General features: G+C 36.7%; 4 protein-coding genes across 7 annotated transcripts; 2 read left to right on the forward strand and 2 right to left on the reverse strand.

The window, feature by feature from the left end:
* The first annotated feature begins 151 nt into the window (after window positions 1-151).
* LOC114535482 (G-protein coupled receptor 157-like) lies at window positions 152-1,735 on the forward strand. The gene is made up of 3 exons (XM_028556787.1): window positions 152-856; window positions 997-1,188; window positions 1,283-1,735. The coding sequence occupies exons 1-3, from the start codon at window positions 197-199 to the stop codon at window positions 1,475-1,477; spliced, it is 1,047 nt and encodes a 348-aa protein (XP_028412588.1). The 5' UTR covers window positions 152-196; the 3' UTR covers window positions 1,478-1,735.
* A 67-nt stretch (window positions 1,736-1,802) lies between these two features.
* Window positions 1,803-17,133, reverse strand: LOC114535427 (zinc finger protein 239-like). 2 transcript variants are annotated; one of them, XM_028556740.1, is made up of 5 exons: window positions 16,570-17,133; window positions 8,296-8,908; window positions 3,859-4,092; window positions 3,387-3,593; window positions 1,803-3,148 (listed from the first exon to the last, which is right to left on the reverse strand). In XM_028556740.1, the coding sequence occupies exons 1-5, from the start codon at window positions 16,653-16,655 to the stop codon at window positions 2,267-2,269; spliced, it is 2,022 nt and encodes a 673-aa protein (XP_028412541.1). In that variant the 5' UTR covers window positions 16,656-17,133; the 3' UTR covers window positions 1,803-2,266. The 2 variants fall into 2 exon arrangements, with proteins under 2 accessions (XP_028412541.1, XP_028412546.1); XM_028556745.1 differs by lacking the exon at window positions 16,570-17,133 and adding an exon at window positions 12,247-12,364 and having other exon boundaries at window positions 1,804-3,148.
* Window positions 17,134-17,698: 565 nt separating this feature from the next.
* On the reverse strand, window positions 17,699-19,210 carry LOC114535501 (ribosomal RNA-processing protein 14-C-like). Its single transcript, XM_028556801.1, has one exon. It carries the CDS (start codon window positions 19,052-19,054, stop codon window positions 18,080-18,082), a length of 975 nt encoding a protein of 324 aa, XP_028412602.1. The 5' UTR covers window positions 19,055-19,210; the 3' UTR covers window positions 17,699-18,079.
* A 30-nt stretch (window positions 19,211-19,240) lies between these two features.
* LOC114535387 (serine/arginine repetitive matrix protein 1-like) lies at window positions 19,241-26,274 on the forward strand. Of its 3 annotated transcripts, none has more exons than XM_028556718.1 (14): window positions 19,241-19,340; window positions 19,423-19,512; window positions 20,299-20,424; window positions 20,540-20,710; window positions 20,795-20,965; window positions 21,107-21,829; window positions 22,509-22,536; window positions 22,633-22,651; window positions 22,728-23,084; window positions 23,497-23,696; window positions 23,782-25,075; window positions 25,184-25,313; window positions 25,458-25,592; window positions 25,667-26,274. In XM_028556718.1, the coding sequence occupies exons 1-14, from the start codon at window positions 19,317-19,319 to the stop codon at window positions 25,796-25,798; spliced, it is 3,600 nt and encodes a 1,199-aa protein (XP_028412519.1). In that variant the 5' UTR covers window positions 19,241-19,316; the 3' UTR covers window positions 25,799-26,274. The 3 variants fall into 3 exon arrangements, with proteins under 3 accessions (XP_028412519.1, XP_028412516.1, XP_028412522.1); XM_028556715.1 differs by having other exon boundaries at window positions 23,782-25,095; window positions 25,189-25,313; window positions 25,667-26,273; XM_028556721.1 differs by lacking the exon at window positions 21,107-21,829 and having other exon boundaries at window positions 23,782-25,095; window positions 25,189-25,313; window positions 25,667-26,272.
* Window positions 26,275-26,458: the final 184 nt, after the last annotated feature.

The following is a 26,458-nucleotide window of genomic DNA, read 5'->3' on the forward strand; positions in this document are numbered from 1 at the left end:
TGGCAAGTTTGAGTTGCCCGTGGACAATGATGATTTAGAGGAGATTTTTAACTGAAAACGGTGGAAAATATACGCGGAAGTTACCTTGAATGATTTTCATTTTGAAAGGTATTGTGTATCTTCCGGGATTTATTAATATGTAATATCACTCGTTTTTGGATTCATACTGTGAAATATTTAAAAATACGGGCATTTAATGCAAAATAAAGACCGAAATATGGATTTAAGTACCATAAACCTGATTTTTCAAACCACAGAAAAGACAACATCTTATTGGGGTGAATCGTTTGCGCAGTTACAGAACTATAGAATACTAAAAACTGTCATCTCGAGTCTGTCAATCTTTGGTTCATTAGCTATCATCTTGACCTACTTCCTATTCCAAGATTTACAAACAACATCAAGAAAATTTCTTGTTTGTATATCAATTGGTGATTTCTTTACTGTCTTGCCTTACTTGATTAAAACGTGGACGGTAAATAGTCACATGAACTGTGTTGCACAGAGTTTTGTTTCAACAACTGCAGTAATGTGGTCGTTTTTTTGGACTTCATCTCTTGCAATATACTTATACCTTGTTATTGTGAAGAAAAATCAAGGACTGGCTGACAAATTAATGCCATACTTTCATGTCATAAATTGGGGCTTTCCTTTAACACTGGTTGCTGCTTCCTGGAACAAGTTAGGTCAGGGTTATGCTCATGATTCTGGTGGATGGTGCTGGATTGACCTCATAAAGATGAAGAAAGATGAAGCTATTGTGTGGATGTTAGCCTGCGGGAAATTTTGGGAAATTTTATCATATTTTGTAGATGTGATACTCTGTTTTATTGTGACAAGAAAATTAAATGCCGAAGTTAGTAATATGTACATCTTATTGTTTTAAAAACATCTCTTGTATAAATAATCTCTTGCACTAAGCTAACACTGTTATTTTATGGACCTCCTACAATCATACCATTGCAAAATTGAAATGAATTCTTTTGTACTTGTCAGGTGAAAGAAAGACAGAATATCAACATATCGTCAGAATCAACTCAAGCAACCATACAGGGCAAAAGAAAACTCATTTGGGCACCATTACTATTTGTTTTTCTTCGGATTTGGGGAACTATTCGGTTTTTGCTTTTTTGTTTTAAATCACATCAAGGACAGGGCGATCTTAGTGAAACTCTGATTGTTTGTCATGTAAGTATTTTCTTCTGTTGACTGGAAAAAAAAAAGGAAAATGAATATTTCAACCAATAATTAAATCTTTAAATTTCTTGTATTCTTTATGCAGATCATTGGAGATTCATCTCAAGGATTCGTCTATTTCATTTTGTTCTGTTTGCTGACACGAAAGTTCAGAGAAAATATCTGTGGAGCATGGTGCAGGTTCCGCAAGGTGAAAATTGAAGGTAGGCCAGACAGTTTGAAAAGTCACAAGCATAGATATCTGCTGGAGAATCAAAAAAATATTGTATTTTACACATAAACTACAATATCTCACTTGGTTGGTAGCCACATTTGAAGTGAAAATCTCCCCAAATGCAATCATAAATAGTTTCAGTAATCGACAAGTAATTAGTGAGATTGCGGAATTAGTTATTATTATTAGAAAATTAATTAATAATCCTAAATGATATAAATTAATCAGATTTTTAAATGCAGTAAAAAATTTCCAATGTAGACATTAAACTCAAAAAACACAAAACGTTGTTAATTACAACATTTTATTAAATATTTCACATGGTACAATATTTGTGTGTTATATCCACCACCCTTATATTTTATCTTTTAACTTTTTCCAATTAAAAGCAAGTTGCGATGTATATTATTTAATATTTGCTCATAACTTTCAACTATTTATAATCGGATAATATCTTCTGAAATCATTTAGATTATGATGATTAACTCAGTGTTTGTTAAATTATATAAATTAATATGTATTTTTATATCATACAACAATAAATATTTCATAATGTGAACAAACAGCACACACTTGTTTTTGGAGAACTAAAATCTGAATAGTACTGTTCACCAGTTGTTGACCAATTATCATAATTACTACATCCTGAATTTTAACTCCTTTCATATAGTACATCTATTAACTATCTACAAACATAACCTAGTATACAACAGGGTTATCTTGAATATGCAAAAGGGTGTAGTAAAAACCCTGACTTTGGTAGGGTGATCACCATATTGTTTCTCCAATTAATGAGGTGGCAACCGCACCCCATGGGTTCAGGGGAATAAACATTATTTGCTTTATCTGTATAAATCAATGAAAAAATACAGATCTTGGACAGTCTGAGCAATATGTCTTCTCGTTAACCATATGGAAGCCAATGTGTCCTAAATCTTTGTGACAGTCTGTACACTTGAAACAATCACTATGCCAGTAGAGATCATTCGTTGTCAAATAAGCACCGTCTTTTATCTTCTTACAACAACTATGACACTGCTTTGCGAAGATATCTTCGTAACAACAGTTGCAATACCGGTTTCCCTCTCGTATCAGGAACTTACGTGTGGATAAAGGCTGCTGACAATTGTAACAACCAAAACAAGAGTCGTGCCAAACCTCGTTGTTATACGTGACACCGTCTCCTACAATGGCCAGGCCGCATTGCACACATTTCTCTGAGAAGAGGTTGCGATGACAAGAAGGACAATAAAACGATCCTTCATTCTCCATGAAGTTGGACTTGATCGGCTGACGGCAGCTTTTACAGCAGAAGCAATCGCTATGATAAAATAATCCATCATGTTCGATCAGACTGCTTCCAGCTTTGATTTCTTCTCCACACGTACAACACATCTTGCTCTTCGTTTGTTGATAACATTTGCCGCAAATCACTTTCTCGTCGCTGATGTTGAAGCTGCCAAGAACAAGATTACTTCGACATTTTTCGCAAATGAAGCACTCCTCGTGCCAGTTTTTACTGCCGTGGGACATACGCTTCTGACCGATCGTTATCTTCTTACCACAAGCCTGACAATCATCCGCGAGATGTGCTGTGTGGCAGCTCAGACAAATCGCTTGGTTTCCCTCTGTCGTGTATCTTTTCTCTCCAATTGTTTCTTCACATTTACCACAACGGAAATGCTCTGCGTGGTAGGTGTGGTTCATCGCACGAACGAACTTTCCAGCTATGATCAACTGTCGAGAAAAAAGAAAAGAAAGGTTACTTCATTTTCCTAACAATGCGAAACTGTCATCCTCTGAACTCCAATTCTTCCTATCAACTTAGTAGAAACCGTCCAATCTAAACCTTTGCAAATCTTGTTCTTTAAATTGCTCCCGAAAGGCTTTGAAAAGAGCAAGGACTTAATTCGCTTCGAAAAGAGATGGGATAGGAAGGGAGAAAAGAGGATAATCGTGAATGTCCATCATTTACCTCATCACAGTCGAAACAGCGTGGTTTAAACAACTCTGCGTAGTGTCTGCCACAGAACAGGCGATTGTTATCATCTGAATAATAAATGAGCTTGGTGAGGAACTGCTGACATACAGTACAGGCGAAACAAGATGGATGACGTAATCCTTGGCCAGTAGACACCACCATATCGTTCTTCTTAAAAATATTACCACATCCTTCACAAGTCTAGAACAAATAAATAAAGTCCCGGTCAGTTTCTTACTAAAATATTTACCCCGCGTCAAACCTCAGCATGTCACCAGAATTCATGAGAAGAGCTTTGGTTTTTGTCTATCCCATGCACGTCTTATTGTCTGCGTTTAAAAATCCTTGTTCTTTTCAAAGATGGCCTATATCGCTCCTCGAAACAGAATGCGTTGAGTCCAAAGGGGAATTTAATGATCGTTTTTATATAAGCGGAATAAAATCAAACAGCCACAAAGAAACTTACATTTTCATTGCTTTCTGAGATCTTTATGAATCCAGTTCCACGTGCTTCAAGCAGGTTCATGTACAGGCATTTCAAAGAAATTTCTTGATCCTTGTTCAGACTCTTGCACAGTGCTGGGTCACTGTCTTGTTTTGGATTCTGGTAGGCCAGTTGAGAGTTGAAGTGAGCAACACCTTCTGGATTCATAGCGCTGGGAACTTTGTCTCGCGGCAAAGAATTCATAAATGATTTTACCTGAAATAGAAAAGTGAATGTATAAGATATAAGAGAAGCACAATTTTTGGAACAATGTCAATGAATTTGAAATTCAAAATCCACGCTTTGTGGTATATGGATCAGTATTGATCCTAGGAATCTTGAATACGTAATAATTTATTTCTCTCAGGATGATGCAACAACGGACTGAGGCACAGTGATGAAATGAGAGATGATGATCTCATGCAGTCCTGTTAATATGCTTGATTCTCTGCTATTTGAACGCGACAATGCAAGGCGTTGTAAACAACATTGACCTAGCTGCCTTTCATTAATTCATCTCACCACTCTATGCATTCATTTCTATAATAACCTTTTCACCTTTCTTTCAATTCATCTTCTGAATAAGTATTTGTGTTCTTGTATACGGCTCTTAAACGTTACTGCATTCCGTTCCGTACAACAGACGTGCACAAATGCTCGTTTTAAAACATCGTTTGAAAGACTACAAGTGTGTATACATATTATTCTACCGGTTAGAAAAGCCACATGTAACAATGGTTTCCATATATGGAATCGCCTCTCACAGGTACAAAATGCTCTCTCATAGCATAGTAAACTAAATTTTTTGGCTAAACTAAAGATAGCTATGACTATTATGTTTGCAATTGAATAATGCAAATGTTGAGAAAGTTTTTCTGCAAATAGTAACTCTTTCATAGGAAAGAATGCAAAACAAAAAAAACGAAGCTATGTAGACCAATATATCAAAGGAATTGCGATAATTCATTGTTTATGACAAACACTGTATCATCATTGCAATATCTATAAGCGTATATTCAAATTATCCACCGCTTTCATTTTACATCTTACGCTTATCTTCCGTGTTATTCATATTTCCTAAACTCCTCATTCATAATCTCATACAACATCTTTCTTATCGGATCAACGACATAACAAGATTATGCATAATCCTGGCGAGTAAATCATGATGTCCATCTTTTCAGGCAACAGTTGACAATTCATATATAGGACCGCAGCGATCCGTGTAATTCCAACTTAATAGGTCATTACAATACTTGGCTTTGTATTTTGACTTTCCTAACACAATGCCAAACAAAATGCTCGATACTCAAAACATTACCTATGTTAATAGCATATGTGCGTAGGTACAGCCTATTTTAAACAAAGCTCTTAGATGCTTCACAAATACTGTCTGGTTTAGGGTATATATTTGCAAAGTGACGCTGGTAGAGCTGCATGTTGCTGATGCTACACAAACATTGTCTATTTTGAGAGCACAAATGATACATTGGTCGAGACAAGAGTTAATTTAAACATTGGTATACAACCCATGCAAAGCCAGGTTGACGCGAAGCAATATATGGTAAATTAAGCCAATAAGTGAAACATGCTTAAAAGGTCGCGAAATAATAGTCGAGCTAGGCGAGGGTTTAATTAAATATTAGATGTTCAACACAATGCAAGTAACATTTGTATCCGTTTTATTAAATATGCCTAAAACTAGCTATGACAATAGTTGAACAAAACCACAGCTGATTGTCGGATGAAAACAACTCGGTCAACAGGACGCAGGCTGTTTGTAGGGATTAACTCTTTTGAATGAAACAAACGAAACAGCCTCTCCCACGATTGATAGGTTTTCATTACAAAAGAAAATGCATAATGCTGTTGAGATTTCACGCCCTAGAATGTATGTGACCAGAAAACATGGGCGGATCGTGTGAAGAAGGTAGAAACAAGTGACAAGGCCACGTCTAGCCTTCAGAAAAACGCCGGAAAACATTGTTAAATCCTCTCAATCTTGCCAACTATTCACATTTTGTTGAAGCTAAAACACGTACGAATTCTTCTCATTTAGAGAATGTTTTTAATAACCTTAATAACCTTAAAAAATTGGGAAGAGATCTTTAACCTAGACTTCAAGTTCTATAAATAAAACTGCAGGTTGAACCAATCTAAACCAGATGAGAACTGAATTTAGGAGTTATTTCAGTTCGAGTTTCTGTGATAATTTCGTTCATATAATTTCTATGTTTTTGAAAGATTCGCTAGAGTAGAGGTGCTTGATGGGAGTAATGGTATTATCATGAAGGTAGTGGTTCATTTTAGTCTTCCACGCACTTGTTATATAATAATAAGTATAATGTATCATCATCATCCAACCCACACAACGAAAACGCCTTCGTAATCTTGATTTTATAAGTACTTGAGATGTCTGATGTACGCAACAACAAACTTCACACCTTGGAAATTAGCCAAAATAATCTCCGTAGATTCATTGGAGGTTTACTATGTCATAATTACCACCTACTGGCTAAAGACACTCCTTGTTTTAGTGTGCAGATCTCTATTGTTTGTGGACGTGGATGTTCTAGTGGTTTGCTCCTAATTGTATATCAACCTTCTTTAATTCCTTACTTCCATATACTTTACAATTTCTACTACAACTGTGCTACAACATCCACAACAGACTGTAGAATATATATCAAGATATATATTGATGCTAGAAACACGTTTAACACGAATCAAAGTTCAGACACCAAGTATTTAGAAGCCGGCGTAAGATCTGAATAGATTGGCAGTGATTTTTAATTTTTTTACCATACTGAAGTTCTTATCACTAACTTTTGATGCTGTTGTAACCGTTATAAAACGAAATATTTAGTTCTGCAACAGCTGGATCTTTGATCTTTGCGGGGTAAACATATATTCTATAATTTTATTATCATGCAAGACCATGCAGGTAATCATTTGCTAAAAATAATTTCTCGTCAGTTATGTATATCCACAAAATGTTCACCGCAAATCCTGCACTAAAATTCTACACTTTTGTACATTTGATTAGAATACAAGGAAACATTACATACCTCCCTCATGTCGTTGCGATATTGACCCTCGCTTATTAACCTTCGTATGACAGGGAATAACAAGTTATATTACCCTTGTAATGGTAGTGAACAGGAGTATGTAATAATATAATTAGCCGGTGGATAGATATCCGACTTTGAAGCTACCACAGTAAGTTTTCCGACCAATTTATAACAATGGGTTAGACCGACGTTTCACAAACAGCTTGATGAGATGTAGAGAGCGTTTTAACGCTGACTTAGCGGGGTGTAATTATATGAGCGGTGTTTTTGATGCGTACGATGACATAATGAAGGGGCTTTTCCTTGACGTGTGCCAAGAATTTTCTCGCCACCGGAAATAACGAACTCTCAAAGAGATACGGCAGGTAGTTGAGAAACGGTGAAAGATCCAGAATATTTTATCTGCAATACTTAAATATGACAAATCGATAACTTTGTTTCCAAATCTACGTCTCTGTTACTGAGAATCCTGTAGCTGTGACTGAAGAGGTTTTAGGGGACCGGATTACTCGTTTTAGAATTTAGGGCGAAACTTTCTATTGCCCGGATATGTCGTAGTTTAAAAAAAAGTTATCCTCGTCAGCTCGTGGTCGTAAAACCAACTCAACGTCAAACACTCGCTCGTACGAGATGAAAAAAAAGAAATATTCTTCATTCAAATCTTACGTTGGTCAAACTAGGGAGATTTTCTCGAAGCGACACTGTGACCTTCTGTGAGATTCTTTAATAAAAATAGCCCAATTTAATAGCTATACCAAGAGATTCTCACGAATCTACCACAAAGACAAACTATTCAACTTCCTGTGGCAGGAATCTGTTAAAATTTCCTAAGGAAGATCATAGTGTTCGTAGCCAAAGGAATTTGATCTTTTGATCAAAACACACACTGGATAAGAATTAAATGATTTTAAGATATATTATCCAGCTTATTCTGTCGTTGCATCATACGCTATCTTTAGGCTTTGATGTGTTGACTGTGGCGAGGTTATTAGCATTATTATCTCATGATTTTGCGACGGAGTAATGAACCTTTACGATGGTTTCGAAATCCAGTGGTTTGTTCAAAGTTATTAAGAAATATTTTGTTTACCGTGTGTGTGTTTATATACGGGCATGTCATGTCTGTCGTCAGTTAAACTCCGTGTGTCGTAATGTCATTTTTGACCTAATGAAGGTATATATAAAGAGTGACACTGAAATTCTCTCTAACTAACTGAAAATGAATATTCTGTGGTTAAATTTGTGGCTTATACGTCAGTACTTCTGGCAATTACTTGTGATCTTATCAGTCTACGCTTACACTTATCTCTACCAGAGGAAAAAAATGACATTTGAACTCTCTGCTTACCTCATCATGGTTCAACCCTTCCGGTTGCCATAGATACGGTGATTCTGGAGATCGCGGGCTCTTCCCTGCGTTTCTTGCACCGAAATGTCCTGAGTCAGCGCTATCGTGCGAGTCTTGTGTCGATGTGCTTGAATCGCTGCTCAAACGAGATTCCTTTGTCTTCCCAAACGCAGCCATGTCTTCTTCCCGTGTATCGCTGTTTCTTTTCTTGTTCCTCCGAGACTCTGGCGTCTCTGTTTGACAACTGATCTCTTTGAAAACTTTCACAAAATTTCCCGCTTCCGCGAGATTTTCATTCAACTCAACAAAACTCTCTGTTTGGGATGAAGTGTTCTTTGTGATAACTTTATCTATGCTTTCGTAAATATGTTCGTTTATTTGACTCGCCTCTTTCTCTATAATATCGACATTGAGGTCGGAGAATTCTTTCTCTTCTAGCGGGGGTTCAATGACATCATACGTTCTGTTGGCAAAAATATCCTCTTCTCCATCGTCATTATTTCTTTCATTGAACGTTTCACTTTGATCGCTTTTGTTGTCTTTCAAAATACTCTCCGGAACATTCTTTTGTCTCTGTAGCGAGTCAGTATCTGCATGGTAGCTCGCTGGTTTACTAAATAAACAAAACGATTGAGATGAGGAGATGCTGACACATGCATGCATTCATGATGATTTTTTAACGGCTTTTGATAGATAAGCCGGGAAGGGTATGGGATGTGTGGTTGAAACATGTTTGAAAGGAAACTTGATTGTATTTTTAGACAAAGCAGAGATCGCGGAAGTTATTTCGTCCTTATTAAGAATATTCATAAACTCTCTTAGTCTCTTATACGTTAAAACACATCTTGTTTGCGTTTAATAGGGCACAACTGCTACTAGGTTAATGAAAATCACACACCATGGTTAAATAATATTATCCTTCCTTTGAGCAACCTCACACTGACATAGAATTCAGTCATAATAAGGAAATTCTGTAGGAAACGGTATAATCTCTTAACTATATCTAGTTTAAACCACAGTTAGAATTTCTGTGAAATGTATTGGATCGACATCACACTGTTATCCTGTATGTTAGGATGTTTGGTTAGCACTGAATCTGTTGAAACAAGCTTAAGAATTTATACACAAAGACTGTTTTCTAATATCATTAAAACATGCACAGACATGACTTGTAAACACTCGATATATAGGAAGCTGCCGTTATACATTCATGCATGTGATAAAACATAGATTGCACAAAAACACTTCACGTTCAAAGTGTTATTATATACGCATGCATTTTGGGGTGGATCAGTTTGACACAAACAACGATAACACAATACATAATACTTGACCTCGCATTTAGAATATAATAGGAAAATAATGTACTACTTCTCTGTAGTCTTATCAGTAAAAAACAACTTCCGAATATATCTTCTATAAATCTCATTCAAGACAATATACAGGTTGAAACTGGCTTGTTTCTAACCACATATTATGTACTAAAGATCACTTGTGTGTTCTTTGTAAACTTGGGATCTCTCAGTTCTATAAAGTCCGGCTGGTCATGGTTCAATGAAACAATACTCTTCAACTCTTTGTAATTTAAAAAATACCATGCATAGCTCTAACATAGGACATATCACAAACTATATATAGGTATATATACACATATATACAATAAGTTATAAACGTAGACTAAATCACATGCATGTATATACCAAAAGCACATTTGAGGTCAGCCGTTCAATCACCTTAAAATATGCGACTCCTCGAAATTTAAACGTTGCACACGGAGGACTGTCAACATTTTCAACATTAATTCTTCCCAAATATAACTTCCCAGCGTCTTTTGGCCGTTCAAATACACTCAAAATAGCACCATCATGAAAGCGAACTTAGTCTGAATGGACAAAGTCTACATATCAGAAACTATACTTATTATGGCGCCTGACTGACGTGAGTTAAAACAGCAATTATCTGGCAGCCGGATGAAGTAACGCTTTAACATATTAATCCAACTATTCTCCATGGGAAATCATGAAATCATGAACATAATCTGTCTTTAGCCGCAAGAAATACGATCCTGTGTCCAGTGCGCGGATACATGATTGTGCAATGCAGTCGATGAATGTCGATGAATATAATGTTTTATCTCGTATTGAAAGAGCTGAACGCATTATATTAGAAAGTACCTTAAATTCCATCTCACTGGGTGAGAAACGAAAAATATAAGATCACGTAATTAACGTGGGAATTTCTGTTGTCTATTTTTACGTGTGCCACAAATAATTTCATGCACGTTCGTGCTTTCATGCCAGCCTTGTAGAAAAATTTAAACATTGAACATGATAAAGAACTATAGGACTACATAGCATCAAATCAGCCAATGAATCAGTTTCGTGGAAGTTAAATAACTCGCTTTTTACTATACTTTTACCTACTTCGCTTGGCTTTAAAAAATTTGGCCTCCTTAAGCAAATTTTTACGACTTATCAAACTGTATTTAGCCAGGAGTATGCGCTTGCTTGCTTGAGCCCTTTTATCACTTCAACCTGCATGTGTAAAAAACAAATGAATTTTTCAATTTAAGGTTCCACTTAGAATGTCCAGTATCCACTTCAGGGGCCATATATTTTCATATTAGACCTTATATGGCAATTTAAACCTTTTTTAATGTGCAAATCTTTTTACTATGCAGAAAATACATGAGATAAATAATAAATACATATTCACACAGGTCGAAGCAACACCATGCAGTATTGCATAGCACTTTGCCGTAAACACATCTAATTGTCCGTCGTTAGATTCATCTTAAATCTTAGAATATATCCTTAAAAGGTCTAAATCTCTCAATTTTTGTCATAACTGACATAAGCAAAACTGATTATCGTACATTGGAAGGATAAGAATTGACTTAAAACAACATTGGATTTCGCAAAAGACGCTTTAAGGATTCAAAGAATACCTTTCAAGGTGTGTTAAAACATGAAATAAAGTGCTTGAGCTGTTAATTCAACTTAAGAAGAGGAACTGCATGAGTGAAATTTCGCAATTCGCACTAAAGTTCGTATCGAAATGCTAAGAGTAAATATTCCTGAAGCTGAAAAACGTTTCCTGACGTAGTACATGACGTAACTATGACGAAAATCAATACTGAAACACAATCGTACGTGCATGTAATAATTTCAATCTTTTTCACAAGTCTTGAACTTGAAATGAAACGTAAAAATTAAGCGGTAATTTATCTTTTATCGACAACTAAGTTTGGCTTTCTTGCGATGTTATATGTGCCTTAAGGCTGTGTTTATATGCGTGATATCCCAACCCAAAAGAAAAATAGTGTTTGCACTACCCGCTGTTTTACGCACCAGGCCTACAGGAGTCTAATTGACCACTGTTAGGGTTTGAATTAAAAAAGTCATCATGATTAAGACTGATGTAGAAGGTCAAGGCTACCCTATTAAAACTTGCACAGTTGTTTTTTTTTACTAGGACTTATAACAATTTCGTCCTTTGAAGCAATGCGTGTGTAAGAAGCATGTTGTTCACTTATTTTTCTTCAGTTTTACTTCCTCACACATCAAAACAAATGCATGGGCAGATAGCTTACACATGATCTTTATTGGACCTCTACGAAGAAAACAGTTTAAAGCGGCTAAAGCTATCCGGTATTAATGAAGTTAGTTTAGGTTTCATCCTATAATAACAATGGATCAATAAGATCTTACATAGACCTAGCTCTAGGAACTGTAGCGAGCTAAATATCTTTATAATCAAACGTTGGCGACACAGCAATGTAAGAAGCAATACTGAAAAACTATTTTGTATTATTAAAATTTGATATTTGTTTAGCATTTTAAAGGGAGGGTGGCTTGCTATAATCCAAGACAAAAACTAAATTAATATACGTATAGTCGGTATAATACAACCTAGGCTATTCATACTAAACAACACAGGTTTCAGACTTACCTAACTTCTTGACCCATCTTTACCCAATGTTAAAATAGTTATGTCCCAAACCTACACTGTACACAGTCCTTCTCGCAAAGTATATATAGCAATTTAACTTTAGCAGCTGCTTGCTTAGGTAACAAAGAAATTGTCGTAGGAAGCTGATAAAACACCTGTACACTTATTTTGACGCGTCAAGCTAATATCAGTCATACATATATAAGATCTGCATGTGCCACGTTGCTTAAGCCCTGTACTGACGTACTTAACTTGTTTGCATTTATCACAGGGAAAACTAAAACTTTTCTTTTTCAACGGCAGTTGCTTTTCTTGAGTAAACAGCGCAGCGTTTGTAGATAAAAATATAAGTTTTGCGCAAAGCATAATCATTGATCCTTGCACGATCCATTTGTTTCACACTTTGCATAGTTTTATGCTAACGATAAGTCTGCCGCGCCATGAAAGATGTTATGATTATTATTACTATTTTCGTTCTTATTCAAATGTTTTTTTGAAATATGCATTAAGTTAGGTGAGAATTAAACATTTATGTATTGATGTGGAGCATCAATAATACATTTGATATGTCTTACTGGAAATCAGACGTTAAATTCACTCATTCAGGATCATAATGTAAAACAGTTTTCCAACCTTTTCCCGCCTACATAGAAAATCCTCTGATGAGATGAGTAATGCGATGATGAAAATCGTTAACTATTTCATCACATGATTTACAATACTGATACATTTTTAATGATAGAGATTTCAAAGATAACTTTAGAAGCCAAGGATTTGCGATCATTGTATTCACAATTTCATTTCTTTTCATCAACGTTTCAAAAGGCCAGTTCGTGCAGTTCTGTTTCAACTAAATGATTTGCATTAAAGAGATTTTTAATTTCGTAATTTTGGTAGAGGAATCGTGTGTCCACGTATACTCATATCACGTACGTCGCCATATTTGCTTCTTCCGCCATCGCAAGTAAACGAGCAATGACGATAGCAAAAAAAAGGGTGACGTAACTGACTTCAAGAAATCGAGAGTTTTTGATCATCAAGTAGGAAGCCACCGATTCAGGGTCGTATATCCACAAATCACGACCTTGTCTAAGGTGCATGTTAACTGATATTGGTTTGAAGCGAGCGTGAGTCTTCGACAATAGATCGGTGCCTTTCATCTATCTCCAGCTGAAAATAGACTCTTGCTATATTTGCTGTTACACTCGAGTCAAGTGAAGGAATATTCTGCTGTGCTTACAAGAGGCTATACTTGCACACAATGTGCAATATTCAAAGAAGCATGACTGCTGGTTGCAACTACAATCCTCACTCAAAACAGACTGCAATCACTGATTTGTTTCCTTATCACTCTGCAAAGCTATCAAGATTTTTCTCCGAACTTGCCGGATGTTTTTCAAAAACTACGGCGGCACTTGTGAAGAGTTATATATAGGGGATTATAAGGGATAATGGTAAACCAAACCGGAGAACATAAATCATCCACCAAGATCTTGATATTTTGCGGAAAATTGTGTCAGATCAAAAAGTCTGTTTGATAAATCCGGTGTACGCTTGCTTCTTTAGCGAATAGATTTGGAAGTTGATAAGGGTTATAAATCATATTGTTCACGAGCTGGAAAAGATCTACTTTAATGGTAACGCTTCTAAAAAATGGAGAATTCTGGGATTGCTAGTAAGGACAGGATTTGTCACGCAAGCGCTGCATCTTGGTAAAATGAAATTCTTACTCTGCTGTAAATGCTAAAGCATTCATTAGTTCACTGAAGAATAACACCATAGGCAATAATATAACATTAGAGAAACGACTTTTGATGAAACTGAAGTCGACGCGACTGCATTTGCAACATGACTGACGCTGTCGTGAATTTTGCAATCGATGATATTAGCTCATTGACTATCAATATTTACTGGCTTTGTGTATTCAATATGTCACTTTCAATATCATTTTCTGCTTAACGTATTAAATCTATCCAAATGTGATATTTTGCGTCATAAATTATATAATTTAGAGTGTAATACAACTAAATCACGAACTAAAACACTAAGCACTAAAAACTCGTTCTTAAATGTAATTTTTTACGGTAATTTGCTACTTTCGAAACTATTTTTCTGCGCACATTATTCGGAACATTCATCTTCATTCCTGTTCCTGTCTGCTGCTTTCAATGCCTTTATTTTCGCAAACAAACACAAGTGAAAAAGAAAACAAAAAGAAATCATGTAAAAATTCAATATATCTTATTTTATTTATACGAGTCACCTGATGCTGTTTATGAATTATTAAGTATTTATCACAATCACATAAAGCTTTCTTCACTTTTTGAAATAGCCTTTCTCATATAGCATACCTTGACAGCATAAAACAATCTTACGTGGACTACATGTTTTTCGTTTCTATTGCAATTCATGGAAGAATTTGTATACAGTAGGTATATATCCTACTATAGGCTCTGATCTGGGACTATCAGCTTTCCTTGTTCAAAGGTAAACCAGCTGAATTATTCATTATTTCAGTGAATTATATGCTAATAGATCAAACGACCTCCCGCGTCGGACGAAATTAAACGAAACTATGAAGATTGGCGGCAACTAGATTGCGGGGGGAAATTAGTGGCAACATCCTAACGTTGATCTATAACAATGAATGCCGCTAGAAGATTCGGCTGTTTCGCTTCAAAGATGAAACGACATGACAACATTAGACCTGTACTTGTATTCTAAGTGGACTCTTGAAAGAGGCATTTGGCACGGTGTTCAAATATCTCTAGACATTTGCGCGTTTGTTTGCAATGCATGTTTTCTTTAACTTCACGCTCGCTTATGTCAATGTTTTAATCAGATTATAGAAACAAGCTTCCTGTGTTAAACACAATGATTTCACTTGTATTGGATTTTCTTTTCACTTCCCTTCCCTGAGAGTTGAGATTTTCCACGATGAAATTACAATGTGTTTGGAAACCCAATATTTTTAATTTACTTTTCAATACGAATTGATAAACTACTGTATATTACGACATCGCCACAAAAAACTGTAGTCTCAGATAAAAAACAGTGAACACTAAGACTCAGAGGCCTGTAAAGGATTTTTCCATGTAGGCAAAGTACATTCCAGCTCTGTATATAATAAAAATAATTGTACTAATTTAAGAGAACTCTTACACCAGCCTCCAGGCATTTCCCTTCCTCTTTCATTCTTAAATCTTAATACTATCCATGGGTACCTTTCCATTGCTTTTACTTTCCAAATATATCTTTCCTTTGTCGTTTTTAATTTCCCGGAGTATAATGCCAAACAGGAGTTTTATTTAAAGATATTTTAATCGCGATGCATTTGTTTTCTAAAGCTTGGGAAACTTAAATATTAAGGTTGACTAAAATCTTGTTTTATCTCGACGATCGTCTGGCAAAACAAAGAGTTTAATAATTATATAGCATTATAATCGCGATTACGATGAGAAAATATTTGTAAAATGTTTTCATTTTCATATCGTTACGATGTCGCTTCTCCCCCAAAAAAGTCAAAATTATCGTATGTTGTGGGGGGATCTTTTATCCCATCGTTCACGCTGTTACCCTAATTGATACAATTTGCTGCACATTGCTACATTTCGTGTGAGACATGATTCGTGAAGTACAAAGACAACTTGCATACAATATCATGTTTAGTTATACATAGTAATCGTTTCATAATATTCATGGAAAATCATCATAACAGTATTTCCAGTGTTTACACACACAACAAATAAATTTCCATTGAAGCTTTAATGCCGCCTATTATTAAAGTTTAAAGTAACATCATCGGAATTGTAACTGTCCGAAGATGCTGTATTCGGCATGATGCCGCAATATATATAATGTACACTCTCATGTGTCATTCACGACAAAGATTTTAGCATGTATAGTGTGTCTTATTTCCACACAATATATCGAAAGCTTTCAACACAACACATCATACAAGATGTAGAGTCAGAGGTTCCATAGATTTGGTTATTTGAGTAGATAATCATATAATATAATTACGACAAACCTGACCTAAATCCTAATCCGTTCAAAACAAGTCTCAACGCGTTATCTTTTATCGGCTCATTTTAATACATCAACAAAATACTCAACAGAGAACGCAACATTTAACCGAAAACATCTCACAGCGAAGGTAGCAGTATAAGTCTCATAAGACCTAGCACAACAACCACAATTAATGTACCTTTAATAACCCTATCTATGCTATGCTAGTTATTTTCTTACGGATCATATTCATTCCATCTCTTCAATTTATCTACTAAACAGAATTTTCAGCATAGTAAAGATTTTTTCACTTACCGTCTGATGTGGAGACGAGGTGGCTTCTTTGGTGGCACTTTTTTCAACGATACACAAACGTTGCCTTTTACGTTCGAACCCATCATCTTTTTTTCCACGGTATCACTTGCTTTCCTTTTCTAGTTATTAGCCGTGGGCAAGGATATTGAGAGTGTTCAATCACATTTAAACTCGTTCAGGAGTTGATCAAAGATCATTGATCCACGAAGAACATCTTCTGTTGTTTAGTTCTTAATACAGACGATTGCTACAGCTTGTATACGTCGGTGATAAGCTTGAGTACGCCCACAGTGTTGGTCATTAATAATGCAAAACCGAGCAAAATGTATGGCTCAATCTGGAGCCTTATCTGTGACGTTTGTCTGACATCGGTGGTACCACAATAAAGAGTTCTGTTCAGCCTAGAATAAACACCAAACGACCTTCCTTGTATCCCAGCACAAAATCCGTGGACACAACACGACTCGATTGTTTTTCTCTCGACAAAGAAATAAAAGATTTAACACAAAGAGTGTTTAGAAAGAAAAACAAAGAATAAACGGTCATGAAGTTGTTATATCTGACAGCAGGCTGCCCCCTATCAGTTGAACTGTAGCCACAGGGGTGAATGCAATAACACTAAATTGTCTCAAGCACAGAGAGCTCAAACCAAAAATGGTATAAACCATTGCTATAGCGGTAATTTGCTGTTAACGTCTATTCAAGGACCATGGGGGTTATTGTTCGAGATTTTAAACGCTAACAGAAAAAAAGTTGTTCTTTTACCCACTAGGTAATTTGAGATGATGTAATTTTAAAGACAATTAGACAATGTAAATGTATAAACAATACGAGGCAATGTGATGACAGCTTTATTCAGTCACGTGGGTTAGGATTTTAGGGTGATTTTGTTGTTTGAGGAAGGTTCATTTCATTTTGAACATGCCTGAACTCAACTGCTAAAGAAAATAAAACTCGTCTGATGAGCGCGTCTGTGCGTCGGTGGAAACGACAGACAATTGAATCTTCCTGTGACAGGAATTGCTCTGTAGTCGTCGATCTTTGTCAAGTTGCGTGGGGCGTTTTTGAATTAGCATTGCGCTTTCCTCCGCGATCCTCCTTGTCTGGATTGTTTTCGCGATGTTTACTCAGCCAGGCCTAAATGACCCACTGAGATACACAGCGTTTATCATCGTCGTTAAACACGGATTTTGCGGACATAGTTTATACGAAATAGTAAATATATGAGAGAAGATAGTATTAGTTTTGTTGAGGTAAAACTTCTTCAATTAGAAAACAACTGAAAGTAGATTCCTGAGTGTGATTTGATTTCATTTTATTTTTCATTGCATTTTCACATTGATTTTATGTTTGGAATCAGGCTGAAATTAGATTTATTAAAAGAGGTCTGAGTTTCATGAAAATGAGGCTAGTCTGATTATGACAGTCTCTTTTATTTATTGTCAAAATTTTGCCAGAAAGAGTCTAACTAGCCCCATTTATGAATGACTTTTAATGGAGTCAATTGAATCTAAAATCCTGGTGTCCTTCCACCTTTCTTCTTCTTCTTATCAATGCGTTCTTGAATATTCCTTTGTCTTCGATCTTGTCTCTCCTTCATTTGTTTCTTCTGCGTATTCATCCTCTCCTTCCAATCTTTCTGGTGTTTCTTTTTCTGTTTCTCCTTGCGTTTCATAGCTTTCTTCAATAGTGCTGGATCATCTTTCTGCTTCACTCCTTCTGACTTTCCAAGAGCTTTCTTCCATTTTGTTGTCTCAATCATCTCCTTTGCTTTTTCACTGTTATCCTCTTTCATTTCTTCCATTTTCTTTTTCCTACTTTCAGCCTTTTCTAATAACTTTTTATAATTCTTTTTCTTTGCATTTCCTTTGCCTTTTCCCTCTGGTTTCACTACATCTGATGTGAAATCAAATTTACTAAACACAACCTTTCCTTCACTGTTCACAATAGTTTTCTTGTTGTTTATAGCAGGCTTAGAGTTTATCTGGTTAGTCCTTTTCTTTTCCTTTCCGCTGTCTTTCTTACTACCGCTGTTTTTAGCCTTCTTGGCTGGTCTGCCATTCTCATTTGAGGTCGCTTTTCGTTTCCTTTTCATTAACTCAATACGTTCATGAAGTTTAGTCCTGAGATCTCCGATGCTGGAACAAGCCACATCCTCGACACTAACAACACGTTCATCTCCCGCAGCTTTACCATCTTCAACTGATAATTCTGCTTGTATTTCAGGGACAGTTTTGTGCTGGTTTGGATCAAGTCGACTCAATTTAGCCTTCTTTGTGGCCTCCTTTACGGCCTGTTTTGGCGCTTTATTCTTCTTATTCTTATAAAACTTATTGCTTTTCTCTTCCTCATTGTCAGCAAAGTAATAACGTGCTGGAATAAGCTCGAGTAAAGAGTTGAAACAAGCAGAATGACCTAATAATCTTTCTTTTAACTGGTCTAAGCCGTCTTCTTGGTCCGCCATGATGAAATTGAGAAAGCACATGTGTTTATAATATGTACACGCACTAGGGGTAGGTAAAATCTGTAAAACAAAATTCTCATTTTTTTCTCATTTTTTGGAATCTAGAAGTCCGAGTTATACGTAAAATGGGTTTGAAAAGATGAGAAAACATGGATGAATGTATAATTTCGCAGAAAATAATAAAAAAATTAGCAGAAAAAAATTTTTCATTCTTACCCCTCCCCCATGAATTCATGTTCTTGTTACACGCGTGGGCACATGAGACGCATGTTGCTCTGGTGAAATGATGGATGCTGGTTTCTTTAGGGTAAGATTTGAAAAAATATTAGTTTTTTAGCAATATTTGAGGCATTTCGAAGTAAATATTGGTTTCCCATTTGCTAATCTAGGGAACAAGCGCGGAACAGGACAACAGGTTTCTTAATAAACAGAAGAAATTGCTCAAACAAATGCGCTTCGATGACGCTCTCAACGAAAAGGTATGAAGTGTTAAACTATTGTTAGCAAACGGATTTTAGCTTAAAATAGATGATATGAGGCTTAGATATGCTATCCTTAGTTTCTCCAAGAATAATTTGTATAAAGTATAAGTATATTCAATGCTATCTGACACTCTGACTTACAAAACTTTATAGTGAAAGGTTTAGTGGCTGTGGCTGTGCAATTGTTGAATACAAAATATTGCATTTGAAGTGCAGATCGTTAGGTAGAGTCTGAGTATATGAGACAAAATATCTCTATTGCACAGCACTTAGACCTTATTTGTAGTTAGATATTTGAGGTAAGGGGTGTATATTTGGCATAGTGGGTGCATATTTTGAGGGTAAGTGGTGCATCCAGAAAAGAGGAGTGTATTTTTCAGAACATGTGCATATTTGGTGTAATGAAGGTATATATATATATGAAAGGCAGGAGTGATTTGTTCAAAGTATATTTGGGAAAACAAATGATAAAGCTTGCCTGTGCTTTATCCCATATTTTTCTTTTTGCTCATATAATATCAACTGCACATACAGGCCCATTTGACCCTTATATGATAGTAATTTAATGCAAGGGTGCTAAAATCTGCATCTACACAGATCTACATTTCACAAATATAGTCCTTCCTAAGGGCAAAATACTCTCCAGTCTCTCCCTTTAGACATTTTTACTGCATTTTACTAAAACAAAATGTTCACCTTTGTCAGTGGCATATATGTAGCTTCCTTAATCTCTCTTTATATTGCAAAGCATCCAGGCTATATTTTATTTTTATATTAACCTAGGTTGATATGGAGAAGGTCAGTGTTGATACAATCAAACCATGGATTAGTAAACGTGTGACAGAACTGCTTGGCACAGACGATGATGTACTTCTTGAGTTTATTATCAATATGCTGGAGAAAGAACAGGTTAACTAAGAGCTTTGTGATGATTCAAATTTGTGCTATATTTTGAGGGCAAAGGTAGTAAATATAAAATCAGATTATCCTAAATCTTCTCATGAAAGTTTCTTATTTTTTTCAGCACCCAGACCCTAAGACCATGCAGATCAACATAACTGGTTTCCTTAATGGTAAAAATGCTCGAGTTTTCATGAAAGAACTTTGGGAATTGCTCTTAAGTGCTCAAAACAACATTGGTGGTATTCCGACTGTGTTTCTGGAGAAAAAGAAAGAGGAAATACGTCAAAGAAAAGTAGGAGAAGATCTTTTTTTTTTTGAATGATTTAAGATGCTACTTGGAAGCCATTTTTTAATCCATGTTAATATATAAATTTAGATGGAACAAGAACGGATACAAGCTAACCTCAGTGAAAAACTGGATGATCCTGAACAGCTCGAACCTGACAGCACAAATGCAGAAAAGATAGACAAAGAGGATGATGAAAAGAATGAGAAGAAAAAGGGAGGCAGTGGTTCAGATTCTGAAGATCCTGATGATAAAAAGAAGGTATATTTGTTCAACTAATAGCTTGTAGACACACTGATATATCTATATATGAATATAGATATATATATAGATATATATATATATATATATATATATATTCTCAAAAAGATAGATGCTTAGCAACTCAATTTGTCGTTATAGAATTCAGCGTTTCATGGTCAGGGCTCGGATAGAGTTAGGCGTACCCGTTTAGCATCGTCAAATGCGCCAACCGTGATACCCAGTAAGCGTATCAAAGCAGGTTGGCTGGATGACCACATGCGTTTCAAAACTATGGTCTCCCGTGGTACAGATCCTGATATTTTGCTAGTGGGGGACTCCTTAATTAAAGGTCTTGCTCGTTATGCTAATGTTTGGAGGAAATACTTTGCCTCAATGAACTGCCTTAATTTTGGTCTTGGCGGTGACCGGGTACAGCATGTTCTCTGGCGTTTAAGGCATGGCGAATTGAATTGTGATCCAAAAATTGTTGTTCTTCACTGTGGAACAAATAATATCGGCAAGGATACACCCAAAGAAATTGCCGAAGGCCTTCTAACAATTGTGGATCAAATTAGCATGGATTGCCCTTATACTAGAACTATTGTAACAGGGTTACTGCCGAGGGATTTAGAACCTTCTGATTTCCGAAAAGATATAAATGAAGTGAATAAGATATTGATGGAAAATATTGAGTTTTGCGATGAGATGAAAAATGTCTTCTTTCTTGAGACAGCTAAGGATTGGATATTGGAAAGTGGCAGGCTTGATGAACGTTTATATTTCACTGATTGTTTGCATCTTGTTGAGGCCGGTGATGAAAAATTTGCTAAGGGAATTAAGGAAAAAATTGACGAAGTTCTTAAGATCATTGACAGCAATAAGGTATTTTTCAAGAGGACATTCATGCATTTCTGTAAATGTGGCCTTTGTCAATTTTTTGGATTCATCCTTTTCTGAGCATTTTAGTTTTTCAATGTCTGCAAAGCTTCTGTTTAGTTGAGGTTTTGAATGGAAAACGTTTAAAAAAGTTTTGTGTGCCATCTAAACGCAATCCAGAATGTGTTTTGATGAAAATCTTTGACATTTCATGCAGGTTATCTATCTGGGTGAATACTTGGTTATCAAATAGTAATGTTGAAAGAAAATTTTATTTCAAATGCACAATTGGTTTATCATTGAGTTCCTAAGCATCTGCCTTTTTAGAAAATACGTTGTATATAATTATTCACTTTATGGAAATGGATGAATGTCTTTGTTTCAATGTTTTTTTATCAAGATATTAAGCCAGATTTCCATTTAATCGGATCTTTCCCGTCTTTTTTCTGCTGTATGGCAATCTGTTAAGCCAGTGTTGTCAATCTGCCTGATTTATTCACGACAATTATGACTAAATGGAAACCAGGTTTACAATAGAGTAGGCAGGCTTGATTCTGTGCAGTGGGTGACTCAACTATGTCAGATCTTGCTTTCACTGTAGTAAGATCACATTGAGGTTCTAGAGAATAACTTCTAGTGGACATATGTGTCTGGATTAATCAAATATCTTTTATTTTTACAACAGGATAAGGACAAAGACAAGAGAGAAAAAGGTGATTTAGTATTTTCACTATTTTCATATTACATTTCATTACATATATTCTCAAGTGTCCACCAATCTGACAACACAATATTTTTTTATTTCCTAGATTCAAAGAGACGAAAAAGGTAAACTTGATTAATTAAAATACATGATTTCGCTTTCAAACTTCAAGGTAATACTACAGTAATTTTTCCCATTTAGGTCATATTCTCGTTCTCAGTCTCGCTCCCGTTCAAAGTCGCCTCGTCGTCGTTCGCGTTCGCCTTCACCTCGTCGTCGCTCACGTTCTCCATCGCCACGCCGTCGCTCGAGATCCCCTCGAAGACGCTCGCCATCACCTCGTAGACGTTCGCCCCGTCGTCGTTCACCTTCACCACGAAGAAGAAAACGAAGTTACTCCAGATCGCCTTCAAGATCTTGGTCACGATCACCTGTCCGTCGGAGATCTCCGCCCAGACGATCGTACTCACGACGCTCACCGTACAGATCCCGAAGATACTCACCACCCAGAAGAACTCCACCAAGACGACGATCAAGATCTCCACGTCCTGCTCGAAGGTTTGAAGAACATTTCTCTTGTTCAGCTTCTTTCATACAATTCGTATTATGAAAGACAAAAACCTAACTATGAAGAGTAATCGGTCAGTTGTACCGAAGTAAATTTTGGTAATAGTTTAATTCTTTACTGCACTCTATGTGTACCTGTGGCTGACAATTTGTGAGGCTTCTGGGTAAGGGATGAGTGCTAGAGAAATTTCTTACAAGAGCTTATTAAAGTCATACACACATTTATACTTTGTGTTATGAACAAATCTTGTATGACAATTACATTAATTGTATTACTTCTGTAACAAGCATCACCAGGAATGAATTTTAAAGCTCTTTAAGGTATATATAACCTAGTTTACCGTTAAACTACGAGGAATTACGCTATAGAAATATATCAAAATGAACAAACTTTGTCTTCCAGATCTCGTTCACCTTCTCCACGTAATCGCCGTCGTGGTCGCTCGGCTTCGGAGTCTGCCTCGTTCACCTCCGAGTCTTCCAAATCATCGCGTTCACCTTCAGCAGAGAGACAGAAGAAAGTGGAGAAGAAACCAAAAGAAAAGAGTGAAGATATAAAGAAAGAAAAGGAAAAGATGAAGAAAGATGAAGAGGAAGACGAAGGTAAAATGATGGAGTTCTTCGAAAGCAGATAATTGTTTTTAGTTTAAATTATCCAGTCTGAATTAATAAGGTGAAATGATTTCAGATAAAGTTGGAAAAGATGTTGATATGGATGAAGCAAAAATGGGAGAACGAGAAGACTTTGATGAAGGAAAGGAGAAGAAAACGAAAGAGGGTAAAAAAGAGAGAAGAAAGGAAAAGAAGAAAGGAAAGGAGAAACAGAAAGATGATAGTGAAAGCGATTATTCATCCGAGCCAAAAACTAAAGCTGCGCAAGAGGCGTCGAAGAAGGGAAAGAATCGTAATTACCGACATCACTCGCCGTCATCGTCTTCGGACTCCGAGAACAGTGCTCGTGAACGTTCGGTGGATAAACGTAAGCGCTCGACATCCCGTGATAGACGACGACGACCATCTCCACGTCGTAGAGAATTGTCTCCCCGCAGACGCAAACCATCACCAAGACGAGAATACTCCCCTCCACGAAGACGAGACCATTCACCACGCCGCAGTTCACCACGACGAGGTCGTGAAGCTCCACGTCGTCGCCGACCATCCTCCGAAGATGACACGAGACGACGACGACGTCAAGTATCAAGGTCGCCCGCGAAGAAGAATCGAGGGAGATCATCGTCTGCTGAACTACCCGCAAAACGAGCAAGAAGTCCCCCAAGAAAGACAAAACCCCCCCAGAAATCATCCTCCTCTCGTTCCCCCTCGCCCCAAAAACCCAAAATGAAATCAAAGATTAAAAAAGATCGTAGCCACTCTAGTTCAGCATCTGATGGATCCCCCACCCCTCAACGTAAACAGTCCCCACAACCCAGAAAGAAACAGAGAGAGGAAACCCCACCCCGTAAACAAAAGCGTGATGAAAGTGATGAGCGGGGTAAAAAACAACGCAAAGACCCGTCACCCAGTCGAAAGAAAAACAGAGATGAATCCCCCGTGGACCGTCGTAAAAAGATGCGTGATGACTCGCCTCAACCTCGTAAAAAACAACGACAAGACTCCCCTGAAGTTCGCCAAAAACAGCACGAAGATCAGGCTGATGTACGCGGTAAAAGACGCGATGATTCGCCCGATGTTCGCAAAAAACAACGGGAGGAGTCGCCCGAAATACGTAAAAAGCGTGATTCTTCACCCGTACGTCGCGTGAAACAGGCTCCCGAGGATTCAACGGGCAGCGACGATGTCGAGCGAGGAGATTCACCGCAGCCTGTTAGGAAGAGTCGTAGAACTCCTGAATCTGGTCAAAAAACGAAGTCTAAACGAGATGATCAGTCCAGCTCTCCTGAACGTGAGGAAGAGCCTCCAAGAAGATCGCCTTCACCAAGTCCTGAACTAAGACGAGAACGAAGCTCACAAGAAGTTGAGGCTTCAGAAAAGGAGCGTGCAGGTTAGAGGTTTTTACAATCGAGCACGTAGTCGCAAGCTTTGCCTTTCAGGATCTTTCTAAGTCCTTCTTTTTTCTACCCAACGAATCTTTCAGAGAAGAGCAAGAGAAGTGAAGTAAGTCGTAATGAGGAAAGTTCTTCCGATAAGGAGGAAGTGGAGAGAATTGTTGAGAAGAAACAGAAAAGACCTTCATCACCATTTTCACCGGCTGAAGAAAAGGTAAACGTCGAAAAAGCTTGGCTTTTTTATTGTTGTAGACAGAAACCATTAGCCTATTTTATTTCTCTTTCTCTCTCCACTTATAAATTGTATAAAAGCGCTTTTTTAACCCAGTGCATTGCTTGTGTACCATTGTCAACATAGGAGAGTTCTGATGAGGAGAAAGATGAGAAAAATGAAGATAGGAAATCAGAAAAAAAGAAGAAACGGAAACATAAGAAGCACAGCAAGAAACATAGGAAACACAAGAAGCATAAATCCAAGGACAAAACTTCTGATGTAATCAAATTTGTAGAGATTTGACTTTTCGTTTGCTTTTTATTTCTAGAACAATATATACTTGTGTGTTACAGAAATCAGATAGCGAAGGCGATGAGGAGAATTTAGATCTGGAGAAATCACTTCGGGAGAAAGCTTTGGAGTCTCTAAACCGCCATAAAGCACGTGCAGATGAAGATGATCGTGATGAGGACGACGAATATTAGAAAACTTAGAAACGCCATTGTTTGAAATTGGCTTGCTTTGTATTACTTTGAATCAGCCTGAGATGCCACTGCAATCAAGAGGCGAATACTGAATCGATCAGAATAAGCTGGGAAGTCGCCATTAACTGAATTGATATTTAATAGGGATTGGAAACTTGACTGTAACGTTTCGTCTGTAGATTTAGATGACTCGTAATGCTTTGACTGTGTTAGTATTTGAGAAAATCATCGGTTTTATCTTTCTAAATTCTAATGAACAAGTTTCCCGTCTCTAATATGAATTCAGGTATTCTTTAGGAAGAATAACACGAGCAATCTTGTTTGTGCTTTACCATTTTGAGTAAGAAAATATCTAATTATCTAATTCTCTCTGCCTTAAGCAGGAATAGTTCTTAAAAACTATCACTTGTGTAAAATGTAATTTGATTTTTTATGATAAAACACGACTGACTACTCCCGTTGGTTTGACCATATTTTGGTATTGTGGTGGTAGAATGTACCATATCCGGTCAGTGCTTCCACAATTGATTTACCAAATTTCCTTTTGAGATGCTAAAAAATCCTTTTTTCCAAAAATATTTCCTTGCCAAAATTTCCAAATTTCCTTGCAAATTCCTTGCAAATAGCGGCCTTAATGGAACAAATTTTTCTCAGTGACAA

Source organism: Dendronephthya gigantea, unplaced genomic scaffold, assembly GCF_004324835.1.
Source record: "Dendronephthya gigantea isolate DGI-Jeju-01 unplaced genomic scaffold, DenGig_1.0 000002F, whole genome shotgun sequence".
NCBI classification, from domain to species: domain Eukaryota; kingdom Metazoa; phylum Cnidaria; class Anthozoa; order Malacalcyonacea; family Nephtheidae; genus Dendronephthya; species Dendronephthya gigantea.